The following is a 13,014-nucleotide window of genomic DNA, read 5'->3' on the forward strand; positions in this document are numbered from 1 at the left end:
AAAAGTTTGATTTATCGAAGGTTTTGACTCGATGGTAACAATTGAAAATAAAAAAAAATCTATGGACCTTTAATGTCAGTTAAAACCAAGATTCCAAGTGCTTATTTTTCATAATCGGTTGAAAAATGTAGGAGTTATGGTTACTTAACGTAACAGTATTTTTTGCATTTTTAAATCATTTAAAGAACCACAGTGTAAATTAGAGTTACTAATCATAGTATAGGAAGAAATGAACGCGATAAATATCATCCGCCCTAAGTTAAAATTGATTTTTGACTTACCAGAAGTTCACTTGAGCTTCAAGCTTGTATGGAATTATAAGATTTTTTATTTTTTTCAATCATAAATTCACTAATATTAATAATAATTTTACTCATAGGTACGTAAAATTGAAGTTAACATGATCGGTTTTGAATTTATTCAGCTCCAACATGCAAAAAGTAGATTTTAAGTTCATGTTATATAGTCCGAGATATTTCAATCTAAGTGTAAGCACTGACCATACTGACTGGACACTCGATTTCGTTTTCTGGATAATTTTTCCAACAGTACGCAATGTCGAATCCAGAGTGCGCATCGATCGATTTGAAGAAATGCTATCCCAGTTAGGAAATGCCAACCAACTTGAAAAATAAAACACGCAATTTCTACGATAAAATCGGGCTAAACATGACCATTTTTCCTACAGGGCATTTTTTGTCAAATTTTTCAGGTTCGCCACCTGTCGTCGGTATTGCGAACCTGCAAAATCTGACAACAAAAAATTAGACAGAAAATGGTTGAATTTTTGTTCTAAGTGTCATGTCAGTGTGGTCAGTGGTGTAAGTACCTTTTTTTCTTTTTCAAAACTTTAATATTCGGAGCATAACTCAAAAACTGTTATACTGAGATTTTTTTAAATTTGCTTTTCGGATTCTGCGCCCGATTTCACATAAAAAATGAACGTCAGTTTACTTCGTTAAAAAATGCTGTAAACTATAGTGTTTTATATTCCACAGAACAAAAGTCTCTGGAGCCACCCTCTATTTGCAAACCATTTCAGCAAATAGTTGAAGCGAATAAAAACATTAGCCTTCAACTTTTACCTTAATACCATACAATACTGCTTTTTCATTTCATTAATGTAGTTGAAATTTGAAATGTTCATCTTCAAAAATATATGGTGATCGATCCCTATATAATTTTAGAAAGTAGAACACACCACGGTCAGTGCAAGAGCGTATGAATATCCTGATAAGTGAAGGGGAGCAGTAAGAGATCATCTGAGCTTTTTTTTTATTTGTCCCTCCCTAACGAGATTGCTGTTGTTGGCTTTGTCACCTTTTGTTGTGTTCTTGCCTGGAGTGATAGAACTCTCGTAAACGAAACTGATTGCAGTGTATTGTCTTATAACATAGCAACCCGTGAGACCGACCGAGGCGACGAAGAGTAAAATGGCATAATCGAGAGAGAGCGGCACCAGTATAAGAGAGTATAAATAAAGCATCCCGTTTCCCAATTAGTCAGTCTATTCTCATCGTTCAAATAAAGCAGTCACTAGTTGTAGTAAACAACGCTCGTGTTTTCATTTGGTACACCACAAATTGGCGACGAAAGGGATTTCGAAATGAACGTCAAGCCTCCAGAGTTTAATATTGGCGATTCATGGTCCCTATACGAGGAACGGCTAAGGAGATTCTTCGTGGCCTATGGAGTCGAGGAGGAAGCAGACGAGCGCCGCTCGGCATTTTTGCTCACAGCGGTGTCGATGGAGGTTTACCAGACGATTCGGAACCTGTGTTTTCCGGACAAGCCGGAAACAAAGCAGTTCGACGAACTTTGTTCGTTGATGCGCCAACGATTTACCCCAACGTTGGTGACTTTCCACGAGCGGACGAGATTCATCGAAGCGCGTCAAGGCGACGGCGAAACGGTGATAGAGTGGTCGAAGCGTCTCAAGAAGTTGGCCGCTGACTGCGAATTTGGGAACGACCTTCCGGTTTTTCTCAAAAACATTTTTGTGGTGGGTCTGAAACGTGGCCCAGTATATGAACGAGTGTGCGAGGAGGATCCTGACTCAAATTTGGAAGCCCTGGTTAAGGTGGCGATGAAAAAGGAGTCAACGTTGCGCCAGCGGGAGTCCTTGGAGGTTAACAAGTTCCAATCAGACCAAGGAAACAAGCTGAAGAAACCGGCGAGCCCCAATTTCCGTTGTTATGCGTGCGGAAAGGGGGATCATAATTTCCGAAAGTGCCAGTACAAGTCCTATGTGTGTAAGGTGTGCGACAAGAAGGGGCATCTAGCCAAAGTTTGCCCGAATAGGAAAGATGCAACGAAAGAGGACCGGAAACCGAAAGTTCACCATTTGGCGCTGAACAAGTTGGATGCGCCCCCTCCCGTGGTTATTCCTGTCCGTGTGGGCGGACATTTGGTCGAGTTCGAACTGGACACTGGGAGTCCGGTTAATGCCATCTCAAATGCGCTGTACAGTCAATATTTCAAATCAGTGCATCTTGAGAATGGCGGAAAGGAGCAGTTCGTCTGTTACAATGGGTCCTGTTTCCAAGCAACAGGAAAGTTGGAGGTGGAGATGAAATTCGAAGGCCACAAGTCCAGGGAGGAAATTTTCGTCTTCGAGGGTGACCGGCAACCACTGCTAGGGCGTCAGACGATGCAGCGTTGGGGACTGAGGATCAACTTTTGCCATTTGACGGAGAGCATGAAAGAGTTTACAGCTCCGTTGAACGTGCTGCTGACCAAGTACCAAGAAGTTTTCGAGGGTGAATTAGGCTGTTATCGATACGGCAAAGTTCACCTACCATTGAAGGATGGAGCTGTCCCCAAGTTTTTCAAGCCGCGCAGGGTACCGTTGGCTTTCAAGGAGAAGGTCGAAGACGAACTGGATCGATTGGAGAACATCGGCATTATCTCCAAGGTGCCATCAACCGAAGCAGAATGGGGCACCCCCCTCGTCCCAGTTTTGAAGAAGGATTCATCGATACGTTTGTGTGCAGATTATCGGCTGACCGTTAACCCGTGGTTGAAGGACGACCACCACCCTTTCCCGATAATTGACGACATTTTCGCAGCGCTACAAGGTGGTAAGCATTTTTCCAAGCTGGACCTGAAGAATGCCTACAACCAACTGGAAGTGGATGAAGAAGCAAGGCATCTGTTGGCGTGGAGTACTCACCGTGGTGTGTACTACGTGAATCGATTGCCGTTTGGGACCAAAACGGCGTGTGCAGTGTTTCAAGCAACCCTAGAACGAGTCCTGCAAGGTTGTCGAGGAACGATAATTTACCTGGATGACGTGCTGGTAACTGGACGAACAGTGAAAGAACATTTAGAGAACCTGGAACAAGTGCTTAGTAAGTTAAAAGAAACAGGTTTTGTGCTTAATAAGACCAAGTGCGAGTTTTTCAAAAGTGGTGTGAGTTATCTTGGACATTACATCGACAGTGATGGTCTACATAAAGATCCTGAAAAAGTGAAATCAATAATCCAGTTGGGAGTTCCAAAAGACGTCAAGGAGGTTCGTGCCTTTGTGGGACTGGTCAACTATTATGCCAAGTTTTGTCCCAGTTTGGCACAACATCTGAAGCCTTTGTACCGGTTGCTGCAAGAAGAGGTGAAGTTCCGTTGGTCCAAGGAGTGCCAGGAGGCATTCAAAGCGGCGAAGCAGCTTTTGGCGGATGACACGGTCCTGGCCCATTATGACCGTAATCTGCCGATTAAACTCTACAGTGATGCGTCGAAGGAAGGCATTGGAGCAGTGATCGTACACGTCTTCCCAGACGGCAAGGAGCGACCAGTTTCTTTTGCTTCCCGAGTTTTTAAGAAGCACGAGTCCAACTATTCGGTCATCGATCGGGAGGCGCTGGCGATTTACTACGGTGTCCAGAGATTCAGCAGCTATCTCTCTGGGCGTCGTTTCATCCTGATGACAGATCACAAACCACTGACCGGTCTGTTTTCGGAAAAAGGCATACCGGAAACCGCAGCAGGGCGTTTGCAGAGATGGGCAGTCTATCTGTCCAACTTCGATTTCGAGATCCAACACATCAAAGGTACATCCAACGTCGTAGCAGATTTTCTTTCTCGATTTCCATGCACAGGTAACCAAGACGAGAAGGTCGACGAGGAAGAAGCCATCAGTTTTCTCAACTTCATCGAAGTCGAAACCCGCTCATTGGTGGAGCGGAAGCAGATCATAATCGAAAGCCGAAGGGACAAGGTCATTAGTCGAGTCGTGGAGTATCTGAAATCGGGCTGGCCTCAAAACCTTGAGGACGGCGAAATCAAGAAGCTGTTCCAGCAACGAGACGAACTAAGCGTGGAGGAAGGCGTCCTTCTCTGGGGTTTCCGCATCGTCATCCCGGCGAAGCTTCGGAAACCGTTGCTGAGTGAACTCCATGTCGTACACATGGGGATCGTCAAGATGAAGTCCCTAGCACGGTCATATTTCTGGTGGCCATCATTAGACAAGGAAATCGAGGACATCGGGAAGAAATGCGAATTTTGTCTCCAACTGCGGCCGGAGAGGAGTGATCCAATTTCACCGTGGCGGTTGACATCTGCCCCGGGTGATCGAGTTCATGTCGATCACTTTTCGTTCCAAGGTGCCAATTTTTAGTCCTGGTGGATAGCTAAAGCAAGTGGTTGGAAGTTTACCCCGTTCGAACATTAACTTCCAAGGAGACGTCGGAAAAGTTGGCCGAATATATTCCCGATTCGGTCTGATCAGCACTCTGGTGTCGGATAACGGCACTGCCTTTACATCGGAAGAATTCCAGGCATTCTGTTCTTCCCGTGGCATTAAGCATCTGACGACAGCACCGTATAGCCCGTGTTCGAATGGAGCAGCCGAGAACGCGGTCAAGACGGTCAAGGCGGCACTGAAGAAGCTGGCGAGTGACCCCTCGTTTGCAAAGAAGCCGATAAGTGTCCAACTACATTCATTCCTGGAGATGTACCGAGCCACAACACACACGTCGACTGGGGAAAGTCCTTTCAAGCGAATGTTTGGAAGGGAAATGCGCATCAGATTCGACAACTTGAAGTCCAGGTCTACAATCCGGCAGAAAGAAACTGTCGAATACCAAAACCGTACCAAGAAGGATGTCAGCTTCAACATCAACGAAACGGTCTACGTCCGGGACTACCGTCAACCCAACAAGAAGTCCTTGATTCGTGGTCGCATCGTGGCTAGGCTAGGCTCTGTGCTCTACGAATGCCACACTCAAGAGATGGGAACTGTCAAACGTCGCAGCCACCAAATAATGAAGTACCCCTACGACGATTTTGATGGTAAAAAAGCTGACGGAGCCACCCCTGGTCCTGAGCCGATTGATGACTCAATCTACGAAGATCCATTGGAGAGCCTACCGGAAGAAGAACCATCATCTGAAGCCCTTCCGGTTCCGTCAAGCGTTGGTCGTCATCAACCGGATGGAACCTATGTTACGAGATACAATCGAGTGGTGAAACCGCCTCGGAACTAGGAGAGGGAGTAGTTGCAGTGTATTGTCTTATAACATAGCAACCCGTGAGACCGACCGAGGCGACGAAGAGTAAAATGGCATAATCGAGAGAGAGCGGCACCAGTATAAGAGAGTATAAATAAAGCATCCCGTTTCCCATTAGTCAGTAGGATTGGCCATACCCGAATGACCCATGATTTTCTTCTCGACCGAACCGACCCCCCTGAATGCCCCGCATGCAATAGCACAATCACCGTCAAGCACATCTTATGCAACTGCATCACCTATTTGCCAGATAGACAACACTTCCAGCTTTCAAATAATCTCCGAGAAATCCTGTCAAATTGTCCGATTGAAGAGGAAAAGTTATTGGCTTTCCTAAAACACAGCAAACTGTTCCCACGAATTTAGATAGCCACACCGAATGGGATGAATAAACCCTGGAGGCTTAAAATCCCAAATAAAACAACAAAACAAAACAAACAAACCATTAGTCAGTCTATTCTCATCGTTCAAATAAAGCAGTCACTAGTTGTAGTAAACAACGCTCGTGTTTTCATTTGGTACACCACACTGATAAAAACGCGTTTCGCACAATAAAGCTTGGATCACTACAAATCTGGACGCACTATTTATTTTACCATAGTGCTCCTAGTTGTCGGATCTGGAATGTTTTGGCAGCACTTTGTAAAGGGATGTTTCTTCTACCAGTGCTGAAAATTTCATTACGATTCGTTTTGTTTCAAAAAAGTAACACGTGATGGAAGCCGCGAGATGAAAATAAATTTTGAACACCCACGTCAAAAACCCGACGATGTCGGGTTCAAAAATCGCGAAATCGTTGAAAATTGTCAAATTAACCGTGTGTAGCGTTCTCAAACGTTTCCGTGAGATGCGTACTATAGATCGGCAGGTTCATACCGTCATAGCGTCATAGTGGAATTGAGGATCAGAAACTGCATTTGAAGGTGTTGAGAACGATCAAGGAAAACACAGGGTAGTCGGACTATGACATTGCCAAGAAATTCAACGCCGACCGGTGCACCGTCAGCAGAATTCGCGAAGGAATACGATCCTATCGGACCAGTAAGCAACCAAACCGGACATTGAAGCAGAATTTAGTAGCCAAAGGACGTGCCCGCAAGTTATACAAGAAGATTCCAACGAAGTTTGACGGATGCATCCTCATGGATGACGAAACGTACGTGAAGATGGATTTTGGGCAGCTTTCTGACCAAAAATTATGTAAAGCCACTGCAGTGGTGCACTGCACTGGTCATGGTGATGTCCCCGGCAACTTCAAATTCGCTGATAAGTGTGCAAGAAAATGTTTGATCTGGCAAGGTATTTGCAGCTGCGGACGAAAAATTCCGGTTTTTGTGAAAAACAAGACCATGGACTCCGAAATTTACAAGGAGGAATGCCTGAAAAACTTTTTTTTCGTACATTAGATCTCACAAAGGACTAGTTAAGTTTTCGCCAGATTTGGCAAGCTGCCACTACAGCTAGGAGGTTCTACAGTGGTATTTGGCCAACGGGTGGATTTTGTCGAAAAGGACATCAATCCACCCAACTGCCCTCAATTCCGCCCTATCGAAAAATTTTGGGCAATTGGCAAGCAGAACATGAAGAAGAATGGTAGGACGACTCGGGAAGCAACAGAGATGAAGAGATTGTGGAACAAAATGGCCGCTGAGGTCAGCGAATAGGGTGTTCAAACTATAATGAGTGATACTCAACCAAAAGTTCGAAAATTCATCAAAACAACATCGGAATAATTTTTTTTATTATTTTTCCTTTAAAATGCAATAAAAACCCTACATTTCAAGTACAAAACATTTTTATTTCGTTTACATAGCTCCGAGATAGACCCGTTTTAACACGTTCGTCGCCCCGTCACCCATATTTGGCAGACGGGTGTATTTCCTGAGGGGCCCCGTCACATCAAAAAGCAGGTGATGCTCTATTACTTGAGTTTACCGCTCAGCTTCGCCACACGTTTCAAATATGGGAGTTCTCCCTCTTTGCTTTCTCTCTCTGAAAATTTCTTTGGGCCCGGCTAGCAAAACTACCAAAATGAGCGTGGCGACGAAAGTGTTAATGCGTCCAGATTTGTAGTGATCCATGCTTTACCCTACTGCTGGATTTGCGAGAAGAAAGCCAACCATGTCGAAGATAGAGGAGTTTATGACGATTGCTTTTCAGAGTTACAGTTTATTTTTCGATTATAGTCATTTCAACGTCTTCGTGTCATTCGCAAATTCGTATGATCTATGCAGTTGACGGACTTTTAAAAAAAAATGCCGGTAAAACTGTGTTCTATGTTTACTCTCGGGCTCGAACTCACGGACATCGGATCAGAAGCATTTGCTTTGTCGACTGAGCTATATCATAAGTCACACTTGACAGAATTACAATGGAGAAACAGTATTCGTTTTATTTCAAGAAAGGAATTAAAAATTCCGGAAACAGTTTTCTACCGGTTGAACCGAGTAGGTACCTACAATTGGAAGCTCGCAGAGTTAAAGTTAAAATCAGTATTGAATAGATCAAATTTAGTTGGAAGTTGCTATATTTGCTATTTTATCAAATACTAGTTAATTTAATTCAAAAGCAGTGTCTATTAGTATTTAGCTTTGCGCTTCTAAATAGTTCATAAAAAAGATGGCTCAAAATATGGTGTATAGGTATCTTTAAATTTCATTTCGTTATCAAAACATATCATACAGAAGAGGTCTTCTCGTACTGTCGTTGTATAATATGATAAATATTGCTGACACAGAGATGCAACCTTATACGATTACTCAATAAACCGTGTGACCAACATCTATTTGCTTAGTATTAGTGAATCTTGTTTTAAAGTGTGTGTGTCACATCAAATTGCATCACGGAAAAAACGCTGTATAAATTCACCCAGTCAGTGGACCGATCCTTTTGAAAATTTTAGACAGTAAAATAAAAACTATTAAAATACATTTGGCATTTTCTTTTATTCATACTTCGTGCCCAATCCCGTATGCTCGCACCTTCCTCTTTACACCGTCCATAGGGTTCTGTACAATGTCAGGTTATAGTTGCTGACGAATCCGCATTGCCTGGTAATGAACGACGAAACCTACGTCAAAGCGGACTTCCGTCAGCTGCCGGGCCTGTTGTTCTTCACCGCAGAGGACAAATTCAGCGTTCCGGAGGAGATTCGTAAGCAGAAATTATCCAAGTTTACCAAAAAGTACATGGTGTGGCAAGCGATCTGCTCTTGTGGAAAGCGCAGCGCCCACTTCGTGACGACTGGCCTTAAGGAGTTCCTACAGATACGCTTACTACCACTATTGAAGCAGCACGAGGGCTCTGCCATCTTCTGGCCCGATCTCGCTTCGTGCCACTATTCAAAGGACGTGTTGGAGTGGTACGAAGCCAACGGAGTCACCTTCGTTCCAAATGAAAAGAACCCGCCCAACACGCCGGAGCTTCGCCCAAAAGAGAAATATTGTGCGATTATGAAGCAGCCTCTCCGGAAGAACCCAAAAGTTATCAAATCGGAGGCGGACTACAAGAGAAAATGGATTTCTGTTTAAAAAAAATACAACCTGACGTTGTACAGAACCTTATGGACGGGGTAAAGAGGAAGATGCGAGCATACGGGCTTGAGCTCGAAGTATGAATAAAAAGAAAATGCCAAAAGTTGTTTAATAGTTTTTATTTTACTTTCTAAAATTTTCAAAAGGATAGGTCTACTGGTGAATTTCTACAGCGATTTTTCCGTGATGTGATTTGATGTGACACACCCTTTAAGCTTTTTTGTATCAGATTTAAGCTTTTTTGCCTTGATAGCATTGGAGATAAAAGCTTAAATCTGACAAAAAAAAAGCTTAAATCTGGCCAAAAAAGCTTAAATCTGAGAGATGTTCTCCACGCGGGTTGTATAAGGTTGTATCCCTGTGATTGCAGAGATTTGGTAAAGCTGTTTAGTATAAAAGAATTCTCGATACATATGTTATGTAGTGTTTGTTCCTCTTCTCCATCCAGGAAGACAACCTTGATCTGGGAAATATGAGGGGTCCGGTTTTTTGCACTTTCAGTCAATCATGTTTTTTTTTGTAGAAGTTGTAGTTGGTGGTGGTGATGTTGGTGGTGTTGTAGTAGTACTAGTAGCAGAGGTTGAAGAATTGGTAATAGTGGTAGGAGTAGAGATAGTTGCTCTCGAATCGGTGGTAGATTCAGCTTTTGAAATATCCCTACTGGATTTTGGTACATGCGATAACGTTACGCGGAGCCCCACTGCAATCATGTAGAGAAAGAGAGAGAAAGAGAGAAAAAAAAAAGATAAAAACAAACAAGCAACAATCAGCTGTTTCCACGAAATTTTGAACATAACTTAAGAGTTCAAAAATCGATAACGAACTAAACAAATAAAAACAACTTAGAAAAAAATCTTGAAACACGATAACGAAAAACAATCTTAACGTTGTCAATTAGTTAAAAGTTCAAAAGGAGACTTTACTATAAACTATGAACGAGAATACAGAAATGTATCATAAAGACCGTAGCAAAATTGTTGCTATCTTGTTGAATATCACTTCCAAAATTTGCAATGGAGTCTCCACATAAGTATCAGAAAATAGCACATCAAATTTTTTTTATCATCTTAGTAGTAGTATTAAAAGTACATTTCTGTATTCCAAAACGACATGCAATCATGTATAATGTAAATGTGGACACAAAACTAGAATAATGATCAAATTTCTTCCCTTCCGCGTTGAGGCTCGGGATTTTACCAGCCTGGTCGTATGGAGAATTTGAATAAGTAGGTAAGTGTAAACAAGAAATAAAAATAGGGAATCGCGCTTGGAAAGGCTGTTTGTATGGTCAGCGATTAATTAAGCTTTTTCCACAGTGTAGCGTTTAAAAAAACATCCAGAAGTGCTCTGTACTGTGTGCAATAACACATTGAGGACCAAATACGAGATGTCTCGTTTTTGCCTGATTGCTTTGCAACTTAACAACACAAGATATTTTGTTGATTATTGAAAATTTTATTTTCCAAGATATTTGAGAAAAGTTTTTTTAATGCAAACATATCTGTTGGTTTTCAACAGGAATCATAAACTAGCATATGAAGTTTTTATTATGTGCTATAAAAAAAATTAGTATCAAAGTTCTACATTAAAAATCGTAAAAAAGCTTTAAAAGTTTTTAAAAGTACCGCCTATGTACATCACCAAAAGATCTGCTAGAAATACCATTTTTTAGCCCATTTGTAGCTTTAACCAGTGTTGTTACATGCATTTGAAATGTAGCTTAAATTTAATCTCAAATATATTGGAATTCTTTTTTTTCAAGTGTAGGTATTTAAGTTGCAAAAATATACCAAATTTGAAATTTTGGGAAATTCTGAAGATCCCTGGAAAGTTTTAGTTATTTGGTCCAACTGTTGCCGAGATTGGATATATTGACGTTTCGATATTTTCGTGGTCCTTCATATGTTAATTTGTTTCAGGAGGTTAATTGTTATCAGTTACTGTTAGTTATCAAAACATAAATTACAATCAAATCACACATCCAAGATCTCGGAAAATTAAAAATGCGCTTCAGAGTTCAACATACTTTTCATCTATGTATGTATGCTAGGGTTTATTTTTCACAATTTCAAAAAAATATTAATTTTTTTCAATACGCCGAAGTAATTTGCAGATAAGAGAATTTTACAATGATTAATTTTTTTGTAGGTTTTCTGTTCAAAGCTTTCTATGAGTCATATGAAAAGTTGAATTAATAATAATTTTCACTGTTTTTTTTTTGCGATATCAACGATATCATTCAATAGATTGGTTTGAAATTTTGCACACGGGAGATTTAGGGGAAGAGCAATCGATTCCCGATATCAAAGTTTGTAAAAGAGACCACCGAAAGTGGTTTAATTTTTTGGCAATATTTGTGTTTTTATGGAACGATCGTGTCGAAGTTTATACACAGGGGTTGGGACGGTCAATTGATTTCTGATTTCAATGTTTGTTTCAAATGACAAAAAAGAGTATCATCCATCCAAATTACCTGTTCAATTTGTTTTGGCAATAACGCTGGAACAAATATCAATTTCTTCTTTTGTCACCCCCTCTTTGAAATTTCCAAAAAACCCGAAGGGGGAAATAAATAAAGTTTGAAGTACTTAATGTAAATTTCGACAAAAATTCAAGTATCCGAGAGATTACAAGACGAAAAAACAAATTTTAGAAGTTGGAAGTTATTTCACCTTTTTGGATTCTTGATTTTATTGAATTTTTCATTAAACAAAATACGTTTTGTGCCATGATATAGTATGCAATTTTGTTGTATACAAGCTTTCGTGCAATTTATTCCAATTTATTTGTTTTTTGCATTGTTTTCGATTTCGTTTTCTGGATAATTTTTCCAACAGTACGCAATGTCGATTCCAGAGTGCGCATCGATCGATTTGAAGAAATGCTATCCCAGTTAGGAAATTCCACCCAACTTTAAAAATAAAACACCCAATTTCTACGATAAAATCGGGCTAAACAGAGCCATTTTTCCTACAGGGCATTTTTTGTCAAATTTTTCAGGTTCGCTACCTGCCGTCGGTATTGCGAACCTGCAAAATCTGACAACTAAAAATTAGACAGAAAATGGTTGAATTTTTGTTCTAAGTGTCATGTCAGTGTGGTCAGTGGTACAAGTATGTTGATTTGTTTTCAGCTTTCGGTCAAAATAACACAAGAAACTTCCAGAAAATCGATTAAGAACATTCGAATTCTTTAGAAGCTTTCACATTTGGCTATTAGATGGGATTTTTTGTTTCAAGTAGAAGCGCTGCCCCAGAATATTCGGTTGGTCCTGAAGAAATCTGTTGAAAAAAGGGTTTTAAAAACATGTTGAAACATTTTAATAAACAAACCCCCTTTTCGAAATTTTTAAGAATTTTCAACTTTCTGTTCATTCCCGGGGAGATGACCGTTAAAATACCAAAAAAATGCGCTAAATTTGGTTCACAAAATGGGACTTGGTTTTTTGCAATCCTCAAACTGAGTTTTGAGTTAAATTTCTTGACCGTGCAGCTACACGAAAAATTTCGCCGTACCCTATTTCTCGTTCGTAAAATGTTGTAAACAGGATGTGTGAACTGTCACCACAAAAGGGAACATACGTCATCGTGAATCGACCCATATCTGTTTCGCTTTTCCACAGGGCGAATTTGTCGATATTAATACCGGAAAATCGCGTTTATCATGCGCCCTTCTCAAAAATCGATTCTGTTTTCCTATGGTTTGAGGTTAGGGCTGAGGCCTCCTGCTAAGGTGGTGTTCGTGTAAAACTGTCAATATATCCTAATAAGGGTATATACGGAAGATGGTATTGGCGAAATATAGGCCTCAGCCACAACCTCAAATTTTGATTTGCTGGCGGCCTTACCAGTGATGCTAGGTGCGTTACCAAATTAAATTATTTAAGTATTAATTGATTAAATTTTTTTTAACTATAAACAGATAAATGTTTGAATTCATTACGGGGCGTCCCTAAATGGATGAAGTTAAGCCAT

General features: G+C 40.9%; 1 protein-coding gene across 11 annotated transcripts in view; it reads right to left on the reverse strand.

Moving 5' to 3' along the window:
• Positions 1 to 13,014, reverse strand: part of LOC129738893 (serine-rich adhesin for platelets) — a 160,147-nt gene that overhangs the window by 29,387 nt on the left and 117,746 nt on the right. For 3 of the 11 annotated variants that reach the window (XM_055730220.1, XM_055730218.1, XM_055730217.1), the window contains one exon: positions 9,390 to 9,740. The exons of the other annotated variants lie outside the window; for them this stretch is intronic. In XM_055730220.1, the coding sequence (XP_055586195.1) occupies positions 9,538 to 9,740 (203 nt within the window). In that variant the 3' untranslated portion in view covers positions 9,390 to 9,537. Of the gene's footprint in view, positions 1 to 9,389; positions 9,741 to 13,014 lie in introns of those variants that run through there. 11 annotated transcript variants of the gene reach the window in all.

The sequence above is a fragment of the Uranotaenia lowii genome, chromosome 1 (genome assembly GCF_029784155.1).
Source record: "Uranotaenia lowii strain MFRU-FL chromosome 1, ASM2978415v1, whole genome shotgun sequence".
In the NCBI taxonomy this organism is placed as follows: domain Eukaryota; kingdom Metazoa; phylum Arthropoda; class Insecta; order Diptera; family Culicidae; genus Uranotaenia; species Uranotaenia lowii.